The sequence below is a fragment of the Pantherophis guttatus genome, chromosome 1 (assembly GCF_059756535.1).
Source record: "Pantherophis guttatus breed Tessera chromosome 1, ASM5975653v1, whole genome shotgun sequence".
Classification (NCBI taxonomy): domain Eukaryota; kingdom Metazoa; phylum Chordata; class Lepidosauria; order Squamata; family Colubridae; genus Pantherophis; species Pantherophis guttatus.
Window position 1 is genome coordinate 56,268,508 of NC_142063.1, and position 24,505 is coordinate 56,293,012.

Genomic DNA, 24,505 nt, shown 5'->3' on the forward strand with positions numbered 1-24,505 from the left:
TGTGTGGGTGCCGCATTGCCCAGAACTCCAAGGAGGGCTGGTTGTAAGTACCATTTGTTCAATGACACTAACTTTGAGTGGTCACTGAACAAACCAAAGAACACAAATAGCAATTTGTTGTCAGCCATTCCGTTGAATCCAATCCTCGGCCACTCTAATTAATATCAAAATAAGTCCAAAAATAAATTGAGGACTAGCTTTCCTTATTGTGATGTGCACCCCAGGCTAAAATGATGAATGGTAAGTCTGAAAGATTTCAGGTAGAATGATATGGTATGAATATTAAGATGCACAAATAGAAATAAGGATAGTAATAAAATTCAGAATGTGATGTGTTAGGTTTATATGAACATTTCTGTCATTTTTCTTTCAGTTTCCTCCTACATATGCTGGCATATCTGAGATGAACCAGCCTGCAGAACTTTTACCGCAATTTTCTAGTATTGAATATGTTGTACAGGTAAATATGATTAAAAATTTAGAGGTGAATGTTGAGCTAGTGAACAATAGTAGAGGGAGAAGTTGTGATGGCCAGTATGGCAGCATATTATAACAATATGCATTATCGTTTGTTAAAATAATGGAATAAATCAAAATTATGCTTTTCACTGTTTGGCATAATTTGATGTGGTATATCATAGGATGGTATGATTTATTTTGTAACAACAGCATAGATACTTCTCATATCATTATAGATATTACCTATCACATTTGTTCTTAACACATTGAACAGTATAACAACATAAACTTGAATTGCACAGAAATATGCTCAAATTCTACATTTGCAGAACTCAATACATCTTTGTGAATATTTGTTTATTGTTTTTAAAAAAAACCTAACTATGAAAGAAGAATAGGAATAGGAATAAGAATAAGAATAGGAAAGCAAAAAATCAATAATAGTTTTATAAATATTATAAAACTGAATAACATTTTCAAAGTAATCTTAGTCTATATATTAAGATGTCAATTTAACAATTCATATATTATTAAAATCAAATATAATATGCAAGAATTAATGGCAATAAACGATGTAGTATATTTTTAAAATCAAGATGAGTGAATTTCTGTCTACTCTAAAAATTCTATCCTTATTTAGCAAGTCATTGAGAAACTCAGATACTAAAAGTTTAATGTTAGAAGAAATCAACACTCGATACAGTACAAATTCATATGTGGATTTATAATCTGGTAATGCTTTCCATGTTAAACTGGATAGTTCATTGGATAGTTTTCTATCCAATTTGTTTTTGTTTTAACGTTGTTGCATACTCCCACTCTAAACTTAATTTGCCATTGAATTATACACAATTTCCAGTGGGAAACACAGATTATTCTAGAATTGTAATCAGTTTGACATACTTTGTGAGAATCTGTGGTTTGGTAATTAATGTGAAAATAGTTGGGAAAGAGAATTCACTCTTCAGAATTTGTTTTATTTTATTTGGTTATAAATTATTTTCTAGAATTATTGGGCTTTGTAATATTCTTATCAAATAGAAAATGATGTGACTTGATTATTACATTTGAAACAATTTTTAGAGAATGAATTATATGCTATATTATTTATACAGGTAGTCCTTGACTTACAATAGTTCATTTAGTGACTAATCAAAGTTACAATGGCAGTGAAAAAAGTGACTTATGACTAATTTTCACAGTTACAGCTAATTTTGCAGCATCCCTATGGTCATGTGACAAAAATCCAGATGTTTGGCAACTGGTTCATATTTATGACATTTGCTATGGATTATGTGATCATCTTTTGCGATCCTCTGACAAGTAAAGTCAATGGAGAAGCCAGTTTCACTTAATAACAAGGATACTAATTTAACAACAGTGATTTACTTAACAACTGTGGCTTGAAAGGTCGTAAAATGGAGCAAAATTCACTTAAAAAATGTTTCACTTAGCAATAGAAATTTTGGACTTCATTGACGTAAATTGCACTACCTGTAGTGCAGTGTCAAACACTTAAATGTTTTAATTAGTGAAAGAGAGAACAAGCACTCCAAAATTGGTTTTGGCATTATTGGTCTAATAACACTATTGACAATGATCTGTATTACATGCTAATTTGTCATGGTTCTTTTGTGAATTAATATTAATATTACAATGTTTTTCATTTTACTTAAAGCGTGGACCTCAGATGCCTTTGATATTTCTTTATGTTGTTGACACTTGCATGGAAGATGAAGATTTGCAAGCTTTGAAAGAATCCATGCAAATGTCATTAAGTCTCCTACCTCCTACTGCTTTGGTAGGGCTTATTACTTTTGGGAGAATGGTGCAAGTTCACGAGCTTGGCTGTGAAGGCATTTCCAAAAGTTATGTGTTCAGAGGGACAAAGGATCTATCTGCAAAACAACTTCAGGTAGCTATCTGATATTTAATTTGATCACTTATTCTGTGATTGTTGTGTCTTGGAAAATAGAAGAAGAAATTGTCTGCTGTATTGAACAAAGTATTGCAGTTCAGAAGATAAAAGTGTATTTTCTGATTTTCACCTACTTTTTTTAAAAAAAATGTTTAAATGGTGTTCTTAAATGTCAGGGGAAATGTTATAAAGTTTGAATTACCTGCCCAGTACTGTCAGTGTATCATGCTCAACTTTAAAGTTGCCACTAGTACTCATAATTTTCCACTTTAAGATTATTAAAAATAGTGGAAAGATATAATACAGATTTATTAAAAATTTGTAATGACTTCAATAACTTTATACACACATACATGGAGTCTAATACTGAAGTAGGAGGGTGTATTAGCTGGACCCACAGTCTCCATCTAGTCCGGCTTTAGAATCCTTTTCCTTTTTCTTCTTGAGACTTGAAAGCTCAGTAATGAGTGAATTGTATAAGCAGATGGGAAAAGAAGCCTTGGACAGGTATGTTAGAAACTCATGCTCAAACTTGATTCTTAATTATAAGGGGACATAATAGGATTCAGAAAAGGAAGCCAGATAACTGCTTGAAAATGAAAACAAAAAGCTAATCTTACTAATCTATATTAAACTTCAAGGTAGCAACATAGAGGTATTAGCATAGCAATGAACTGCTTAGGCAGAGAGCTAAGTATCCTTAAACAAGGCTAGACTATAGATTACTGGGGAGTTAGAAAAATGCACTTTTCTTTTTTAATTCAAGATATTCCAAATTGGGTTATGGATGGCAGCTCTCTTAGTCAATAATGCTTGTAGGTTTGTTTTAAATAAGCACTGTTGATATAATGAACAGAAGGAATAACCTCAAGGAGTAAGAAGAATTACAACCAAGGCAATGGTCAGATAAAAGAAATCTGAATCTGGGGCAGAAATGTAATTTCAGAAAGCATCTCCGATATTATCCTCTCTAATTCACATGAAGAAAAAAAGGACAGAGGAGGAAAGCACATTCAGATTTGCAAGATTCTGTTACTATAACCCTGTACTAAAACCCTACTACTATATTGTCTTGCATGTCTTTGATCCCCAAGTTTGGTCTGTCTTGGAGATCTTCATGAGAATTAGGAAAGATCATGTCTCAAATTATATTTTTGTGTCAGATTTTTTAAATCTGACCCATGTCTTGATTACGGCTCTTCCTCTCCTCAAGGTTATTCTTTCTGCCAATTTCATATGGGTAGTTATTTTGAGTGATTTGCCAAATATATAGCTGTTCTGTTATACACTGTTCACAGGAAATGCTAGGACTTACAAAAATCAATGTATCACAAGTGGGTCGTGGTCCTCAGGTACAACAGCCACCACCATCTAACAGGTATCAATTTTTATTTTTTAAAAAATGTACTCTAAATTGCTTTACACTAAGTTCTGGTTTGTTATGTATTACTCTATTTTATCAGTGCTGAACCCTTATGAACCAGCATTAATCCTCTTTTTTTTTATTTATTTATTTTGGCTAAGAACCAAAAGGATTAGTGTAGGCTACTAACAAAACAATATATTATTTGATCTGGTATGTGTTGATCTCTTGAATAACTTGGGTTATATCCATTGGTGGTATGGTGACTATGAACTCCTGAGCTGACTCTGTTTCCATACCACCTGAGAGCAGATTGTAGTCTCCAAGAACTATAAACCTTGGAGACTTTACTGCCAGTCTGCTGAAAGAATTTAGCAACTCAGATAGGAATTTTGTTGTGGTGCAGGGAGTCTGGTATAACAGCAACAAGCCAATTACTCCCTAGAACCCAGCTTCAACCAGAGTGTGTCACATCTGTTCATCTGTGGAACAGGATAACTGAAAGTCTTCAGTCTCATGGATAACCAACTGCCACTCCAACCCATGTCACCCCACCTGGGCTTGTGGCTGATGCCAAACTTGACACGTAGGTGGTAATATCATCGAGAGAGAAATTCCTCCCTCCCAAACCATCCAGGTCTTGGTTATACATGTTAGATCAGCTGCTTCATCTTATGGTGGATGTGCATGATCTTACTGCATACCAACTTGGTAACAGCAAGTCAGCAGAGTAACAGCAGACAGAGCCCAAGACCTCAACAATCCCATGATGTGGACTCATACTTTGAAGGCAAGATAAATCTTAGTCACTGACTTCACCATTCTTGCAAGCAGCCCATCCTTAGCTTCTCTCCATATCTTCCTCTTTTAAAGTGTGTGTGTGTGTATGTATATATACATATAGTATCTTCTTCCAAATGATCAGCATATTAAATAAATACAGATTGAGAATTTCATCCTGTCATGAATTATGATCTTTTTCAGTTGTGCAGTAGATTACAATTTTACAAGCTTGATAACTGCAGAATGAATGTAAATCATATTTGAGAAATTGAGATTGTAGAACAGTATAGTGCATATTTTCCAAAATGAAATCCAAAATATTCTCATTGGCATTATTCTTTTCTTTTCCTTTGACCCTCTTACTCATTGTCAAAACATTCTTTAGAACAGATTTTGGGTGGGAGACAGGTGTAGGTAAATGGGAAGAACTCATAGAATGGATTTCTCCTTTTGTGAGGCTGAATTTTACCTCTCAGTTGAAAAAAAGAAAATTTTAAATAGTTTCCCTAAGAACAAAACTGTTTTTATTCTTTCTAGATTCTTACAACCAGTACAGAAAATCGACATGAATCTCACGGATCTCTTGGGTGAACTGCAACGAGATCCTTGGCCTGTTCCCCAGGGGAAAAGACCTTTGCGATCTTCAGGAGTGGCTCTTTCGATAGCTGTAGGACTGCTAGAGGTAACAAGTTATCTCTGATATAGGAAAATAATTAAGTTAATGTGAGTTTGATTTAAATTAGAAAGATAACTCTTTTTAAAGATAGTAAATAATTTTATGAAACATTTTCTTATCACAAGTATCAAATATACTAAAATTTGAGCAATAATTATTTTTCAACTTTACATATCTAATTTGGACAGTGAGATGGACAGCAAATTTAATTAATAAATAAATACTTGATACTGCAATTCCTTTTAGAGCATGAATAAACAGTTCTAAATATCAATGGAATATTTTGGGCTTCAGGAAGCTCATTTGTTTCTTGACTTGTATTTATTATCCTGCAGTGTACTTTCCCTAATACTGGTGCTCGTATAATGATGTTTATTGGTGGACCGGCTACCCAGGGGCCTGGGATGGTTGTGGGAGATGAACTTAAGCTCCCTATAAGATCTTGGCATGACATTGAAAAAGATAATGCCAAATATGTTAAAAAAGGTACTAAGGTAAGAGATTCAATAAATGCTACTTTTCATTTATGTTAGCTAAGAAGTGTGTTTGATACATTCCAAAATGATCTCGTCCTTAGATTATATATATTTTCCAGAATTAAAAAAGTCTTTAATATGTTTACAATCTTTCTAACAATATTCTGAGAAACATTCTGACAGTTATAAGCTTCGGATGGTATACTAGAAAAATTAAATTAATATTGATGGACAGTATATCAATTTATAATAAAAATATATTCCATGAGTTGTTTGTATAGCATGCTTAATAGATATAATTTTGAATCTTTTGTTGACATTTTTGTTTATCTTATGTAATCATGGAAAGAAATACAGCAAGTCAGTACTATCAAAATATACTGAGAAGGATTAAAAGGATGTAAAGTATTTAATATTTATCTTTTTGTGAAAGAGCTGAATACCCTGTGTTAATGAATGGCTATAGAAACTCAAGTAATTTGGAAAAATTATATTTTTTTGTATAGCATTTTGAAGCTCTTGCAAATCGTGCTGCTACAACAGGTCATGTTATTGACATCTATGCCTGTGCATTAGATCAGACTGGTCTTTTGGAGATGAAATGTTGTCCTAATTACACGGGGTATGTAATATATGAAAGTATATAATTTACCAAAGAAATATTATTTCAATAAACGGTTAAAAACATTCACTGTATGTGCCAACTGGATTTGCATATATGAACATATGTAGTTAGTATGCAAGCAAAAGCTTTTGATGATGAATAGACTTCATAAATATGATTTTATTTTCTCAAAAGTTAAGTTCTATCATTTAATTCTGGAGCCCTATTAGCAGTGGTGAAATATAAAATTTGTTACTTCCGGTTCTGTGGGCGTGGCTTGGTGGGGGGGGGTTAATGTGACTGGGTGGGCGTGGCCAACTTTTTTTAAAAAAAACTTTTAAAACCATTTTTTTCTACAACCTCTTCGGCTGAAGAAGTTGTAAAAGAAATGCTTTTAAAAGCCTCTGATGATCCCAGCTGAACCGTGCGATCATCAGAGGCTTTTTTTTTTTTACTTTTAAAAGCATTTTTTCGGCCGAAGGGGTTGTAGAAAAAATGCTTTTAAATTTTTTTTAAAAAAGCCCCTGATGATTGCGCGGCTCAGCTGGACATGGGAGGGTGGGCAGGGATTTTTGCTACCGGTTCTCCGAACCACCCGCTGACATAGCTACCGGATCGAGTGATCCGGTCTGAACCGGGAGCATTTCACCCCTGCCTATTAGGTTAAAATGTGCTCAAATTGCTAAATAGGATTTATGGGTATTGCTTGACTCATTTGGGACCGTCCACTCATCTCTTCCCCTAAATCTATGTATCAGGTAGACATTGAATTTTGATCACATGACCACAGAGTTGCTGCAACAACAGTAACTTCAGGCATGATTTGTAAATCCATTTGTTCAGCTTCTTTGTAGCTTTGAATGGTCACTGAATGAATGGTTGTAAATTCAGTGGTATCTGCAGCTGCTCTTCAAATGAATTTTATTCACCTGCTTGGTGAATTTTATTTCTTCACTAGACAACCCATGATCCCTTGGGCCATTGTTTCAGATATGTTTCCTTATTAGATTCCTCAATGCCTTTAACAACAGTAGAACTTCTAATATTTCTTAAAAATTCAGGGAAGTACAGTATTCAGAGATGTATTTGTCTTGAAAGACCCATGTTGAACTGTATAGCAACATCAGGAGTTCACCACAGGAAACGTTTTTATGACATTTTCTATTATATCATAATGCTTTATGATAATTTTATATAATGAACAGTTTTATGAAATTTTTCAAATTTCAATTTCATGGAAGTCATGGGTCATGGATTTTGAATGCATTTTGTAATTTAGCTATTCTGTAGTTTGAGACACCGTGCTCAAAATTAATTACTCTATGATGCACCCTTTCCCCCAATTAAAAGTTATGGGAATCAGAGTTTTTATAGCATATAGATTATGCTCTTGAATAAATTGTATATTAAAAACTCAGTATATATAAAGTAAAATGACAGATGCCAGTTGTAGTTGGAGACCAGGTTCTGAAAGCAATAAATGATAATGTAACTGTTCTTTAGGACTGTCCATATCTGTGTCTTTTTTTTTTTTTTTTGTCTTCATGTAGAGGTTACATGGTAATGGGAGACTCTTTCAATACATCTTTGTTCAAACAAACATTTCAGCGGGTGTTTACAAAAGATGGACAAGGACAATTCAAGATGGGATTTGGAGGTACCTTAGAAATCAAGGTAAGAAATGACATTTACTATTAAAAAATATGGTTCTGGTGTTCTTATCCCATAAAATCTTACTGTGCACTCAGAGCTAAACAGACTTTTGTGGAAAGAGAGTATTGCTAGCAGTAACATTCATCTTAAATTTTTAAACCTTGGATTAAAGTACTTTATTTCACTGTGAAAATAAACTCTTTAAATTGAACAGCTTTTCACAATGAAATAAAACATTGACTGATGTTCTTGGGTTAAAGATGCAAAGTAAACGTTTAACTCTGCAGCTGTGATTCTGCACTCATTGTTTGGCTAAACTATATTAATTTCATTTCTTACAAACCCACAAAATAAATTGCTGAATGCATTTTATGTTCCTGTGCAGTTAAAGCAAACTCCCTAGTGCATGGGAGTATAATCATAAGTAGGGTATTTAGATTCCATTCACATGATGTACTGAATATTTAATAGAAACCTTTGTCGATGTGAGCATTTTTCCCTGTCTGCCATTTCAACAGTTGAGCAGCAGCATATGAAAACAAGGTAATATATATGGTTTATCCATACTTTGCTCAAGTAATGAAATGCTGCTCAAGAAATAAAATAATATTGAAAAGAGGCAATAGCTTTAATAGTAAATGCAGATTTTTCATGCTGAGGGCTCAGTCTAAGTTCTGGATTCTCAGTTTAAAAGCATCTCATCCTGGTGAGCCAGTACTTGTGAGAATTCTATAATCATGGCCTCTATACATCCGTAGTATGATTTGATATAATGCTGAATTGGGAAATTATAAGGATTCAAAGGACAATAGAAATATTCTAATTCAGATTCCTGATCCTAGAGATCACCCAACACCTGTAACCTAGTACTCTTCTAAAGGAAAATAAATATTTTAAATTTAAAGAAAGCTGACTAATTTGGTTTAATAATATGAGAAAGCAGTGAATAAACACTAGAAAAACTTTTAATGCAAAATATATAGTTTTGAGGAAGAAACATAACCATTTGTTTAGCAAAATCATAGATATTATTTTTTAAAGATTGACTGGTTCTGCACAACTACTTAGTTTCACTTTTACAGGCTACAGTAAAATTACTGGAGTGAATTTTAACCCACCTTTTGTATATTATTCTCTTTTACTTTGAAATCTGTGCAGACTTCAAGAGAAATAAAGGTATCTGGAGCAATTGGACCCTGTATATCTCTCAATTCTAAGAGCCCTTGTGTATCAGAAAATGTAAGTTATATAAAATCAAAAAACAGATACTGTCAATCTATATCATTGCTCTTTTTAACATATGAAATACAATAGAAATTTTATTCTTTGTAAAATAACCTAAATAATTATTTTGTTACTTAGTTACATGTTTGATTATATGCCATCAAGTCAGTGTCAACTCTTAGTGATCACATAGATTTTCTCCTGAAGGATCTGGCCCTTCATCTCTTCCAGTGATGCACTCATTGCCACAATAATTGAGTCCCTCCATCTTGCTGCTGATCCTTTTTTCTTTACACTTTCCCCAACATTAAAGATTTCTCCAGAAAAATATCTTGGTATTCACATAATGTGTCTGAAGTAGGATAATTTGAACTGGCATTTGTATCTCAAGCAAAAATGCTGGGTTTATTTGTTTGATGATTCATTTTTTTCATTTTCTTGGCTATTCATGATATTCTAAAGAAGTCATCTCCAACACCAAAGTTTCAAAATATCAATGTTCTTTCTATGCTGCTGCTTTAAAGTCCAGCTTTCGCTTCTATAGTGTCACATAATATGGCATCTGAATATCTTTTTTTCATTGCTACTTTACTAAGTTCTGGTCTGTGACATATTTCTTGATTGCTGATTACTTTACTGTTGCTAGTTGATCTTAAAAGGTAGAAATTATTCGGCATTTCAGTAGCTACACTGTCAATTCTAAGGCTGGTTGCTGTACCTTTTGCTATTAATTTGGTCTTCAATTTTACTTTCATTTTTTCACTGTGCTTTCATTACTAGTGCTTGCAGATCATTTGCATTTTCAGCTATCAGAGTAGTGTCATTAGAATAGAACAGGCTATTGATTTTCCTCCTTTAATTTTAAAAACACATATATCTTCTTCCAAACAAGCTTCCCCCAATATGCATTCCACATGTAGGAAGAATATGACAGTTTAGGGAAGTAGTTAAGGTGCTTGTCTAGAAACCAGGAAACACTGTTTTTAGGCCTCCCTTAGTCCTGAAAACCAGGTAGGTGTCTTTTAGACCAATCATTCTCTCAGCCCAATTCACCTCACAGGGTTGCTTTTGCGGGAAAATAGGAGGCAGGAGTATTAGATATGATCATTGTCATATACATTATATTTTAACATTGCAGGATAAAGATATAACAATAACAATAATAAAGTGTACAGTCTTGTTTCACTCTTTTGCCATCTGTTCTGTGGCTTCCTAACCTGTGGATAGGATTTTTGCATGAGGACAATTAGATGTTCTGGAAAAGCCTCTTAATTCTCTGTATAAAATACTACTGATTTTCCTTTTGATTTCCTTTTTCTTGTGAGAGATTCTGTATCCTCAAAATCTGCTCAGAAATGGTGTAAAAGTCCAATCTTCTAGAGCAAATTCTGAGCTACCCAGGGAACTATGGGTAAGAAGAAAGCAAATGGTCTGCCCATGAGACTTTGGATTCCATCTATTATTATTTCCATCTACTATCATCTATATATCTTTAAAACAAAATTTTGACTACAGTAGTCTTCAATTTTAGGCCAAAATGACTCTTAATTTCAAGAATAGATATCTTTTTAATTGCATTCTGTTTTCTCTTACTTAACATTCAGAATCAGTGGGAGTCGGGTGGTGTATACACCATCATCATTCACTAGATTTTTTTTCTTATAAAAAAAAGTGGCATCCAAAGGTCTGATTCAGATTTTCTCTTTTCTTCTGCTGGCCTCCTTGTGTCCTCCAAATCCACCGTAGAGGATTTTAGAATCCTCTGGAGCAGATTTGGTGGACAAACGGGGGAAACATTGGTGAAACATTGGATTTATTCTTTGATTAAGGATTCATGTACACTGCATCATGAAATATAACTGCAGGAACTAGTCCAGGCAGTTGCCAGGATTCAAAACTGACTCCAAAGTGCAGACACAGACTTTACAACATCATACAATTACATTAGCAACATTCTTTTGAAGCTTTTAGAGGTAAGGTAGATAAGAAAGTTTGAGCTCATTTATTTTACCCCTTGTGCTGTCTTTCTGGTTTCTGCCACTGAAATAGCTGTTGTATAACTGTTCAAGCATTTGTAACTTCATTATTCGAGAATTTCCTGTTTTGTTTATTTTTTTGGATCTGCGCAAGGAACCCCTTGCTAAGTATCAGTATAGATACTCTGTTGTTTTCTTTTTGGCCATAAGGTGGCATTTTGTTGCTTCCATTGTTAGATACTCCATCATGCATCTGAAGTAGGCTTTAGTCTCTCAAAATGTTTTTTTTTATAAAATGAGTTAAGCCTTTGAAAATGTTTATTCTTTTTGGAGAGGGCATTATTAGAGTTCTAGAAATAATGATTATGTGGACTTCACTTCAAAGGAAACATGCCACTGGGTATTGAATCTGTAGGGAGGAAACGCCCAAAAAAATTAGTCTGTATTTGCTTTTTACTTTCTTCCTTCTAAATTATTAGTAGTTGTTGCTGATTTGTGTTATCTCAGGTATCATGAAAAAAAGTCTCATAAGGTTTCTGCATCTATATAAACCAAAAAGAGGTGTTCTAATGTAATATATTTAAAGCCAGAAAGTTTTACTAATATGTAGCAGACTGTATTATTACTACAAATTCATTTGCAATCTCCTTATAGGAAATAGGAACAGGAGGTACTTGTCAATGGAAGATTTGTGGACTTAATCCTACTACAACTTTAGCTTTGTATTTTGAGGTGGTGAATCAGGTAAGATAAAAATAGCTGAACATCCTTTATTGAGAATAACAGGGTTGTAAAAAGGGAGTTACTGTAATTTTACAATTAAGTGTTCCTGCAACGATACTGTATTTTTATGAAAATAGACTAATGGCTTGCCTTAGTTGGCTTTGGGGAATAGTATTTAAATATGGATATTAATAGAAATGAAATCTAGCAAAATTTTAGAGAAGAAGGCATGTAGTAATCTAAAAGCTGAGTTTTCTATAGCACATCTTTCAGTGTTTCGTTTTAAAAATTCCTACTTTATTGATAAATTCTTTGTCAAAGAAGAATCAACACATCAATAGAAAACTGAGTAATTTTGCTGTCTGGTTTATGACTAACTAAATTTAGTTCCCTAATATTTGCATATTCAAATAAGGCTGGTCAAACTGGCAATTACTATATAACTGTTTCCAGAGGAGAGCAGCAATTACTTTTCTGTTCTCTGCCTTCATCCTTCTCGGCTGCTTCCATCAATTACAGTAAGATACGTTTTAGAAATAATAGATTAAAGTTATTTTAATCAGAGCAGAATCACAAAATAAAATTAGAGTGTGGGAAAAACAGATGAAATTGTTTTGTTTGACCATCAAAGATAAAGAAAAGCAAATTCTATGTTCTTCATTTGAATTGTGTCAATTTGATGAGACATAAGCATTGTAAACAGTCCTCTTTGATAAAGAATAGGAAACAGGAAGGTCCTGCTTTATCTTATCTGTGCCATAAACTCAATAGATGTGTGCAGACAAATTAACATCAATAGTCATGAGGAAAATAATGTTATTTATCTTAATCTGTTACATTACAATGCTACATATAGCACTTGGAAATTTTTCTGTGTTAAGAATTGTTAACATGTCCAATTTAATATAGAACAAGATTTATTATCAATATTGATTAAGAACCATTTTTGTTTTGAGAAATCTATGTGTATTTCAAAGGTCCAGTTTTAGATATAGTTAGATATAGCCAGGGGTGAAATCTAAATTCTTTTGCTACCGGTTCTGTGGGTGTGGCTTGGTGGTCATGTGACTGGGTGGGCGTGGCCAGTTTGACGTCACTCACTGTTAGAGCCAGGAGCTCCAGATTCTGACACAGAACAGCAGCACTTTCTGTCACAAGCCAGGAGCTGCTCAAAAGCACATTCTGCCTTTCTGAAGCCCTCAACGCTTTGAGTTTCCCTCTGGCTTGACTGCCCAGGCGAACCTTGGAGCTTTCTCTTGCTGTGCTCTTCATCCCAGAGGGCTGTGCATTCCCCTCCCCACCGCCAATCCTCCGTACAAACTGCCCACCCTGTTTCTGCAAAGGCAGAGCCTCCCCCTTGCAGGGCAATCCAAAGAGGGGAGGGGGCTGCTGCTGAAAAAGCTGCCTTCCACCTGGGCCTCCTCCTGCAGCCAAACGTGCCCAGCTGTCTCTGCCTTTTTCTCAAACTGGCTGTGCATGGGGCGCTTGGAGAGACAGCGAGCAAGAGAGCTCTCCAACCTCTGTTTTTGTGTGTGTGTGTGTGTGTGTGTGTGTGTGTTTGTGTGTGAGGGAGGGAGGGAGGGAGGGAGGGAGCGATCTGAAGCCGAAGCACCCAAACCTCTGGTAGCTTCTGAGCAGCCTTGAGTCAGCCAGATCCACCTGACCTACTCCCTGAGTCTCGCTGGCTGACTCAGGGCTGCTCAGAACCCCCCCCCCCCGGGTGCCAGAAGTTTGGGTGCCTTGGCTTCAGATCGCTCCCTCCCTCCCTCACACACACACACACGCACGCACGCACACACACACACACACGTTGGAGAGCTCTCTTGCTCTTTCTCTCTCCAAGAGCCCCATGCACAGCCCATTTGAGGAAAGGGCACGCACGGCTGGGCGCCTTTGGCTGCAGAAGGAGGCACAGCGCAGTGGGGTTGTTTTGTTCGCTGCGGTGGTACTTTGGGAGGGCAGGCGGACATCTGCAGCTGACAACTATAATGAATATGTCCACCTGCCCTCCCGAAGCACCACCGTGGCGAACAAAACCATCCCATTGCTATGGATGCATAGCTTGTCAGGGCTGAGCTGGGAAGCTGCTGCTTGAGTTGTGGTGGTGGTGGGGGCGAGTAAGGTGCTAGCTCCTTCTCCGCAGCCCTGCCATGCTTGCCTGCCTTCCACGTGGGCTTCTGCTTGCTTGCTTTCGCATGCTGGCCACCAGGACACCAGGAAGGCAGCATGGAAGGCAGGCAAGCATGGCAGGACTGCGGGCCATAGACCGGTTCAGGGACATGGCCAGCCAGCCATTGCTCCCGGTTCGGCGAACTAGCCTCAATCTCTGCTACCTACTCGCCTGAGCCGGTCTGAACCGGGAGCATTTCACCCCTGGATATAGCTAAAGTTGAGGAACAAATTTACAGATCTGGTAATTTAGCTTGCTTTTGGCAGGTAATTTTTAGAATAGATTGGGTAATATAATTACCTCCTTAAATTCCTTTCTCAATGTCTTTGTGACTCTATCTACCTTTTCTCTTGTCAAAACAGCACAATGCTCCAATTCCTCAAGGTGGACGGGGTGCAATTCAGTTTGTGACTCAATATCAGCATTCAAGTGGACAAAAACGGATTAGAGTAACCACTATTGCCAGAAAGTAAGCATTAATTTTTGGTGTAGCATTCCAGACATCTGAATGATTTGTATATTAGTTAATAGTATGCAATAGGGAAGTGATGCTTTGATAGACAAGTTGAAACTTTGCATCTTAGGCTGCAATTTTAAACCAGATTTATATGCTTGAGAAGTTAGTTTTTTATATAGAACAGAGTTGTTGGGAGTGGGGGGAGAAAGAGAGAGCAACGACATTGTAAAACAATTGTTTAGAATTCATTTTGAATCAGAGACATGTACACAATTCTGTTGAAGTACAAATTGGTTGGCAAAAGACAAATTTACAATATTGGGGCATACACAGTGTGATAGTATTTCATAAATATAATTTATTTCTAGAGAGTTCTTGTTATGGGTTTTATCAAAGTGTCCCTCGTTCCTCTTAAGTCTACCTCTTGGAATCTTTTTCCAGTTTATCGACATTCTTTGCCTTTCCAAATGTCTGTGGTTTTGCTGACAAGTTTATTTTTCTCTGGAAAAGTGTATTTGGAGAGGGGTTTAATGTATTTATCTACTCTAATGTCATCTTTTCTCCTTCAATATCCATTTGTGGATTGTTTTTAATTATAAAGGTTGAATCCAAATTTCATAAAACAAATATAATTATTTCTGCTCAAATTGTAAAGCTTGATAACATTTTATTTAAACTGGCAACATTTTGCTTGCAGTGCAGATCTACTATGCATTTGGAATCCTGCAAAACTTCCCATGTGAATTAGGAAGGGTTTTTCCTACATTGGATTTTATTTTGTTTTACGTTGGAGGGTTAATACTGAGAACTAATAATATTGGTCATATAATAAACATATATAATAAATATTGGGTATTATGTAGAAGGTGAAGTTGGATAAAAAAATTAAAAACCCAAATGATTTGATTTGTGCAAAAAATATACTTAAACTAGGATAAAAGTCACAAGTTTTGTGGGGACTGGGAGAATTTTGTTGCTAGTACAGTATGTGGTTATCCATATCTGATACCACTTTCTTCTGGGAAATATTAATTGCTGGTTGTTCTGCAAAGAATGCTTTGCTATAGTGTTGAAAATGAATATGAAGAAAAGTTCAGATTTGTTCAAGTGACAAAATTATAAATTGCTGTTTTTGCTGCTTTTTGGCTAAGTTTGTGATAAAATAATTGCTTTTTTTGTTTTGCAGCTGGGCAGATGCTCAGACACAGATTCAAAACATTGCGGCTTCTTTTGACCAGGAAGCAGCTGCCATTCTTATGGCAAGATTAGCAGTCTATAGAGCTGAAACCGAAGAAGGACCTGATGTGCTTAGATGGTTGGACAGACAGCTTATCAGATTGGTAAGGCATTCAAAATGTTTTAGAAACTGTTTCCTTTCAAGGATGAAGTCTCTTCAGAGATGTTTATCCAGAGGTTACACTTCAGAAGAGTTATTGTTCCATATTTGTTCCTCAACCGTTTGTTTCCATTATTGTAGACATAAAAGAACAATTAAGATCCTATGTTTAAATATAGGCACCATGGCAGTGATCTTGTATGATTAATTATTGCTAACTACTTCAAAAAAATTTCTAGAAATCAGAATTGATAGAGCTTCTTTTCAGCAGAGTAACAATTTGGAAAGCCTATTTGAATATTTATGGATAATAGTTTTTAGCCCACTTTTAGTTGATTGAGCAATTCCTGTAGTAGAGATTTTCAGCGATAAATCTTAAACTGAATCCAGATCTTCTTTAAGCAGAGGCTGGCTGCAGACAGAGCATTCCTGCTCCTAAATAATTGGGTAGTTTAGGGGGTAGTTTTTATTATTCCTTTCTTACCCATAATATATTTTAGGGCATAGAACCTCTTTAGAACATTCTAGCTCACTGATGGAGAATTAGCAGAAATCACCTCCCTCCTTTTCTCTGATTGTTAAATCAGATTTCTGCCTAGAGCTTTTCTTCGGCTATGAACAGAATGGTTTCTTTGAATCCAGTCTATTGAGATTAGGCTAGTGTACATGGTAATAATGCTAATAATATTTAATGATGTGTAAAGAACAGTATTTTGTTATTGTTAATCCTTTCCTCGTTTATATCTAAGCATGAAATAGTTCTTAAGTAGTAAAATACCTTGTTAAGAACAAGTAGCACATACTAACAATCCAACTTAATATGCTATTTATAAATACATATTAATAGCATGTTGCGTTAACAATGACTTCATATAGCTGTTGTGAGTCCAATGGATTATGATCCTAGTAAAGAAGTAGGTATTTTTAATCTAGTTCATGCCAAACTAAGGCTCTCATTTTTCTTATTTGCCAGCAAGAAAGCTCCCACACATCTCATCTGCATGTTTTCTTCCACTATGAAGCATGTTCTGAATTGGATCTTCTGTTAGCCTCTGTTACTTATTTATAAGGAATATCCTGACTGCCACCTGCGACATTCTTCCCTAAACCTGTGCTTTTTAATTTCTTTTATAACTGAACATGTCCCTTTGCTAGGTCTGATGCAAATCCAGTGATTTAAAAATACTAAAACCATAACTGGGAACAATAAACACCTGAAAAACCTGCTCATTGTGTGATGAAAAATATTAGGAAAATTGACAGTTGGTTTTTAATTTGACATATTGTATAATAAAGTGTTAATGTAAGAAATAAAATATTTATTTGAAGGTGATTGCTACTTGTATAATTATTATATTAACAGAGTTTCTCTCCACATATGTAAGTTGCCATAGTTTTTCTCAGTTGCTGTCCATTTAAGTTAACACTTTATTGTCTGGAAATCATAGTTGTGAACATAATTGAGAGCAAAAAAGTAGCATACAAAATAGAGAAACTATTATTTAGAGATATTCCTGGCTATTAAAGTTGATGTAATATTTCTGGATACCGATTGACTCAAGATTTCACTTTTCTGAAATCTGGTTTGCAGACTTTTAGAGGAAGATATAGTACATATTATTTTACAACATAATATTAAAAATGCCATACTGAACACATTGACTTTGTTTTTAAATCTTACAGTGCCAGAAATTTGGAGAATATCATAAGGATGACCCAAATTCCTTCAGATTTTCAGAAACTTTTTCCCTTTACCCACAGGTGAGTAAGAATAATGCATGATTACAGTCTGACAAAAAAAAAGTTGTCAATGCAGTGTAGTTCATTTTATGACAAATTAGAGGTGAAATACACTGGAAAATTATTGTTATCTGCATCTTGGAGATGTTGAGGCAAGCAACTCGGTTAATGGAAGTGGAAGTGCCTGTCTCCAGTCCTCTGTAAAAATGTTAGAGATGAGGATTTAGAAAAAAATTGATAGAGAACCATGAGCAAAGGCTGCCTGAAAAGGTGAAAAACAGTAGGTTACAACTCTGCGACATTTCAGTAAAATTATTTTGTGCATGAGCTCTATTGGACTTTTTTGGGGTGGTGGTGGTAATGCGATCTAAACCTCTGCAGAGAGGTTGCAGTTATAATAGAAGTCAGAGTCTTACCAATCAGACTAGAAAAGCAAAGCTGTTTTTTTTTCTCCTAAAGGATATTACTTGCTACTTTTCAAGATTAAATTGATTGTGTGTTATTTGTGAATACTGCTTGATTTCATCATGAACTAAAAGATTCATTATATTTAAAAGTTTGATTATAAGATCTACATACTGAGACAATATTATATGCATTAATCTATACTGTAGATGTTTCAAGAGAGGAATCCAAAACATTTTTCATCAGATAATGTTAGTGCACTGATCTGAATTTGATGCACAATGAGGTTAAACATTTGCTATAGTAGAGTTATGTTGGACTTGTTTTCTTTTGCAGTTTATGTTCCATTTAAGAAGATCTCCTTTCTTGCAAGTTTTCAATAACAGTCCTGATGAAAGTTCTTATTATCGCCATCACTTCATGCGTCAAGATCTGACTCAGTCACTTATAATGATTCAACCAATTCTTTATGCCTACTCTTTTAATGGACCTCCAGAGGTATAGCACATAGGGGGAAAAATCCAAGAGAACAGATTTTGCTTCATCCTATTTTTTTTAATGCATATGCTATTTTGTTACAAGGGCTCAGATTGAAATATATGTTAAGCAGATCAAATAAGCTTAGCATCAAAAACATGAAATAAAACAATTGAATATGTCTTAATTTGTCACAAAATGGTAGACTCAACATTGATTGACAGCAATTTAAAGTGGAATCCTTTTTGTTTGGAATAGGAATTTCTAATTATTGCCTTCCTCTTCCAAAATTTAATTTTGTGCAATGCAAAAGTGGAAAAATTCTTTATTGAAGATTGCTTTTTAATCATGTGCTAAATGCCATCAGCTGGCTATTCAAAACTTGCTCTGGCCTGGAATGCTGTTCCCAAAAGAGCATACTGCTCTCTGTTTTCTGAAGGGAAGATCAGGAATTGCCACCAGGTAGTATTGGTTGGCAAAAACTTGGTCGGAGTTTCTTTGGAGTGGGATGGCATTTAAATGTAATACAATAAATAAATAAGTTACAGGATGAGAGTTCACTGCTTTTTCCATACACTTTTAAAATCACATATTTTTTTTTTTAAAAAAGGTCTTTTATATATATGTTATAAATGAGAGGTATGAAACCTGTATAATTATTTAATGCTAAACAGAATGTAAGTGAGGGTTAATGTTACTGTAAAACGCATTGCCTACTGAATCAAGGTATCAGGGGATCCCAAAACATGGAATCATACACTTCGTTGTTGTTATTGTTATTATTATTGTTATTGAAACATGCTTATAAGATTCATGCTTAAACTATAATTAAACAAAATAAGAATACATTATAAATATTTTATTTCCTAACTAATTGACACAAAACTGTCTTTAAACGTTTTTGATAGTTTCAAGTATATTTAATGAAACATGTTTCCTTTTTATATTAGCCTGTTCTTTTAGACAGCAGCAGTATTCTGCCTGATCGCATACTTCTCATGGACACCTTTTTCCAAATTCTTATTTATCACGGAGAGGTAAGAGGAAATGATTTTTGTTTTCTTTAGAAAAGTTTTTGAGTAGCAACTACAACTATATATAAATTTTGCTATTTTTGAAATGGTACTCAGTCTCTGAGGAAATTTACTATTTAATCTGGGGAAAAAAGGAGCTAAGAAATCAGTAATGGGCAGATTCAGAACCAGAAGTAGGCATGAACTCCTTTTTTCTTATCATCATCATTTTTTCTCTTCTTTTCCCTGCTATATCTGTATTCACGTCTGTTATCTTTTTCTTTGCTCAGTGTGGAAGAGACAGGTTGATACATATACTGCACTATATAGTATTTTTACATGTCCTATAAATGGTTACATATGAGATTCTTTTTTCCCATTACTTTTTCTTTTCTTTGCACTTTTATCTTGGTTTTTGTCTGATTCTTTTTTTTTAACTTTTTACTTTTAATATTCATTTTTATTCATTTTTAAATTTAATAAAAATATTAAAAAGGGATTTTAACAACTGATAAAAAAGTGTTATCTAGTATAGTCAATAAAAATCTGCTATTACCCAGTAAGTTATTATTTTTTTAAAGTTTTGGTCAATTTGAATTATCACATGGCATGCGTGGAACTAAGTAGGCAATTTATGATACAAGTATATTTTAGATACATGAATATTAAATATTCATAACCACATTTCTTGAAAATATGAATGTATTGTTTTTTTGTTTTTAAGGATTTAATGAAATGCCATAATTATTGAGTTGCTCTTAAAAAAACGATTGCAGTACTAAAATTAATCATTAGATAGTCTATTGTGGTATTATCCTCCAGGTACTCTTTCAGTGTTTGTATTTGGTCTGTAGTTGTTATTTAGTTGTTTTAATCCTATTTAATCCAAATCCCTTTAGAGTTGCCTGGTAACTGGGGCAGCATATGAATAATTGAATAATAATAATGGCAAAAATAATAATATTGATTTACCTTGATCTAACAATCTTACTATTAAAACCGATTTATATTAAATTTTCACTAAACAGTGAATGTTGAATTGCTGTCTCTAGACTATAGCTCAGTGGCGCAAATCAGGCTATCAGGATATGCCAGAATATGAAAACTTTCGTCATTTGCTCCAAGCCCCAACTGATGATGCACAGGAAATACTTCATTCAAGATTTCCAATGCCACGATACATTGATACTGAACATGGAGGTAGTCAAGTAAGTTACTTTGATTTCTACCTGGGGGACTGTCTGTTAAATAAAAAAACAGATTGTTTTGGTAGAATTCTTTGGTAAGCTTTATTTCATATAATTAAAGGGAGCATGATTGAGTATGTATTATCCTGCGTGTTGAGCTTGGGAGAGACAGTCTTTCATATAATCAAAACATACAAACAGTGGCTTTATTCCCAGTTGAGAACCACTTACAGAATATCCTGTAAATACTTTAATTTCTGTCATGCTTTCTCCAGTGCAGTATTGGAATGATGTGAAACCTCTACTGTATTGAATTAGCACATTGTTGCTCAAAGATGTGATATTTGGTTGTTAAAGAAGAACATCAGTATTTGGGGGTGTGCAGTTCTTTTGATATATATTAGTACTTAAGAGTAGTATATTTATATAAATAATAGAGAGAAAACTATTAATACTAGTATGCATTGATCTTGTTCTTCGATTCATAAGGAAATATATAGGTAAGGACACAATGTACCATAAAGACCTACAGATTGTCACAAAGTCTCATACAAATGCAAATGCTATGAGAATTGACTTTGTTATAGGAATAGTGTACATGCTGTGATTGAAACCATTTTAATTGTTATTTAATAAAATTATATTTTTCTTTCTTTCTTTCAAGGCCCGTTTTCTACTTTCTAAAGTAAATCCATCTCAAACACATAATAATATGTATGCTTGGGGACAGGTAAGCTTTAGCATAATTAATCAACCTGCATAGAGTAATTAAAATATTATTTTCTGTGTTAACATTTCTGGGCATCTTCAAATTAAGGACTAAAGGTAGGTACTAAGATGGAGTGGTAAATTAACTACTTATTAAATTAAGAAAATGTACTAGTTTTTTCTAGAATTAGACATACATTTTTGATAGAAAGTTTTCTTTGAGACTTTTTAAGTAAGGCAAATCTTCAAAGTTATTAAAAGTGTAATTTTTTAAAAAACTGCTTTTGTTTCCAACATTTAAGAATTTGATAAAACTATATTGGATATATTTATACTGTGTATATCTACTGAAAAATAGATTAATAGTTTTATTGTATTATAGATAACTATTCTAGTAGATACAGACAGTCAAAAATGACTCACTTTTTTAGAAGACAGATTCGGGAAATGAAAGAACAATGTGCTCATGAACTAAACTGCAAAGCAAATGTGAGGTCTGAATCCAAGATACACAGCGTCTGTTTTTAAATAGTTTTCTATTCTTACACATATTTTTCAAAAGGCAAACTTATTACCCCCATTAAAATAACTGTTGAGACAGTTATTTTAATGGGGAAACTAAATATAAGGTGTAAAGAATAAGACCAGAAATTCCAACAACAGATGTCTGTACCACAGAGCACAAAAAATGTCCATTCATTGATGGCAAACTGGTTAAGTTTAAAGGAATGGAACTCTGAGGCTAGGATGCATTCTTAGAAATAAGGATGTTGCTACAAATCAATGTTTGTTTTGCACTATTCTCACCTCACAATATTTTTAAATCTATAAAAAAAATGACCAGGAGGGGCAGCATTCCTGACAGTGCCACATACATATCTGAAGGAAGAGTAGTTGCACATAGGCAGCCCAACTCATTTGTCACAGCTGCTTTTGCTTCCTTGTAATATATTTATGTGACACAAAGTCTTTATTAGAAAATGTATATAGCTGCCCATCTATCAAAAGGAAAACTGAGTGAACAAAATAACACATTACATTAAAAACCACAGTTTAAAACAATAACCTGGTTAAGGCCCCAGTAAAACTTAACATCCATCCACCCCATGCCAGCTCTGTCAACATCCTAGCTTCACTGCCTGGGGAAAAGCCAGATATGCACTGCTTTTCTGAAGGCCAACAAAGCCAGGACTGTCTGTATCTCCGGGGAGAGGCTGTATCATAAGGCAGGCACCCTGACAGAGAAGGCTGCTAACATTTTCCATTCTGTAATAGGAATCTGGAGCACCAATTCTTACGGATGATGTCAGTCTGCAGGTCTTCATGGATCATTTGAAGAAACTAGCTGTATCAAGTGCTGCTTGAAAAAATGTGGAATTTTACACATGCTGACAAGTTGAAACATTTTCACTTTATTATTCTTTGTATGTAATTGTAAAACGGAATGCCCAAGCTGCCTAACTACATCTTATAAAAATGTAATTTTTAAGAGAGTGTTTATTATCAAAGGCCTAAGAACAAACATAATTTTGAAAAGTAAATGAAATAGGAATATTGAGAGAAATCTTTTAGATTGCCTTAGTCCAGAGGTCTTCAAACTTGACAGTTTTAAGACTTGCCCCCAAGTCTTAAAGCTGCCAAGTTTGAAGACCGCTGCCTTAGTCCATTAATAACTAGCTTTTAAAAAAATATTCTAATGGTGGAAAGTACCATTCTGGTTTGCACTGCAAAAATATGGCATAATCATGCTTATACCTTTTCACTAGCAGAAGAAATTGATAAGATACTACAAATCCAACTTGGTGATATCTGAAAATATTTATTTTCTCTGTTTAGCTATACATGGATGTTTTAATAGTTTTGTTTTTCATTGTTTGGTAGATAAATTGTTTCTATATGAAGAAACCAAGCAAACAGAGATTGAAAAAGAATTGTTATCCAGTTGTTATCCAAAGCTTATATTTTGATAGACTTCTAGTGTCAATCTTGCTACAATTATTCAAACGCTATAAAATTGACTGAGTTCAAGAAAGGCAAATTAATATCCTATGCCTGTCGCAAATGTCTTTGCAGGAGAATACAAAAATTGTACTATAAATAAAAACTATTGTCTGTTTCCCAAATATACTTTTTTTCTTATAATTATATAACAGTATAAAATTGTGTGTTCTTGTGCTATGTTCTCTTTCTGTTTTGCTATTAAATTATATAGGTAGCAATTCTTTTCCAAACAGTATTGTACACTACACGCCATAATGATTACAAATCTGATAATATTTAGCTTTGTTTTTTGAGAAAATCTATATTTACACACATGTACATATCTTTAATAAAGTTTCTTTTGTTTGAATACAGATTGGCTTGTTGAAGCTATTTCTATACTCAATATTTGATAAAGGTACAAAGGTATTCTTAAATATAGATATCAAGACATATCCTGTGGCCTTGCATTATATATATTACAATGTGTGAGCTCCTTGGCCCCAAAACGAATAGAAATTGAGCCAAAGGAGGAGTTTGACAATTCATTTCAAGAAACAATATCCTTTGCAACCTTGACTTAAGCACCCTTCATTTTGACTCTAGGAGAAAGAGAGGGGGGATTTGTAGCTTGACTGGGAAAGAATAACTTTGCTTGATGGTTCCTCATTTTAGCTGGTCCTTATTAGAACTGTTATTTGAGATGAGTACCTATGAGGGTTGCCCCCCCCCCCCTCCAATGTAAAGGTGCAGGTCCAAGCTATGCTTTTTACTCTGTTGAAAAGCAGGTTAAAATATTTCAAATAGATGAAGCAGACTGTGCTTCATTTTTATAAGTTGAAGTTAGTAAATGAATATCAACACCCAAATTAATGTATTGTCAGGTCTTTAGTAGGGTAGAAAGAGTCTTAGTAAATCAGCCAAAACATATGTCTGTCTGAGCATTCTTTTTTCCTAAAGTGCCATCTATGTGAAGCCCTTAAGAACTTGAGCATGAATGCATGGATTTTAATAACAACTTCTGTGATTCCATATCACAAAAAGGAGACACATTTTTACTGATTTATCTACCACAATTTCTTGATCATTTTATGCCAATCTAAATGTGATACTACTTTTTTAAAATTTAGTTTTCACATAGTTTAAACTAAGATTTGTTTTATAGGTAGTTTGCTTG

At 34.3% G+C, this 24,505-nt stretch overlaps 1 protein-coding gene across 1 annotated transcript in view; it reads left to right on the forward strand.

Annotated features, from left to right (window-relative positions):
- Positions 1-23,702, forward strand: part of SEC23A (SEC23 homolog A, COPII component) — a 35,317-nt gene extending 11,615 nt beyond the window's left edge. Inside the window, exons 4-20 of the mRNA XM_034418054.3 lie at positions 374-460; positions 2,138-2,374; positions 3,676-3,755; positions 5,061-5,205; positions 5,535-5,693; positions 6,182-6,297; positions 7,830-7,953; positions 9,091-9,171; positions 11,787-11,876; positions 14,388-14,494; positions 15,669-15,822; positions 17,502-17,579; positions 18,300-18,461; positions 19,391-19,477; positions 20,506-20,661; positions 21,305-21,370; positions 22,624-23,702. Of these exons, the coding sequence (XP_034273945.1) occupies positions 374-460; positions 2,138-2,374; positions 3,676-3,755; positions 5,061-5,205; positions 5,535-5,693; positions 6,182-6,297; positions 7,830-7,953; positions 9,091-9,171; positions 11,787-11,876; positions 14,388-14,494; positions 15,669-15,822; positions 17,502-17,579; positions 18,300-18,461; positions 19,391-19,477; positions 20,506-20,661; positions 21,305-21,370; positions 22,624-22,713 (2,019 nt within the window). The 3' untranslated portion in view covers positions 22,714-23,702. The remainder of the gene's footprint in view (positions 1-373; positions 461-2,137; positions 2,375-3,675; positions 3,756-5,060; positions 5,206-5,534; positions 5,694-6,181; positions 6,298-7,829; positions 7,954-9,090; positions 9,172-11,786; positions 11,877-14,387; positions 14,495-15,668; positions 15,823-17,501; positions 17,580-18,299; positions 18,462-19,390; positions 19,478-20,505; positions 20,662-21,304; positions 21,371-22,623) is intronic.
- The last annotated feature ends 803 nt before the right edge of the window (positions 23,703-24,505 follow it).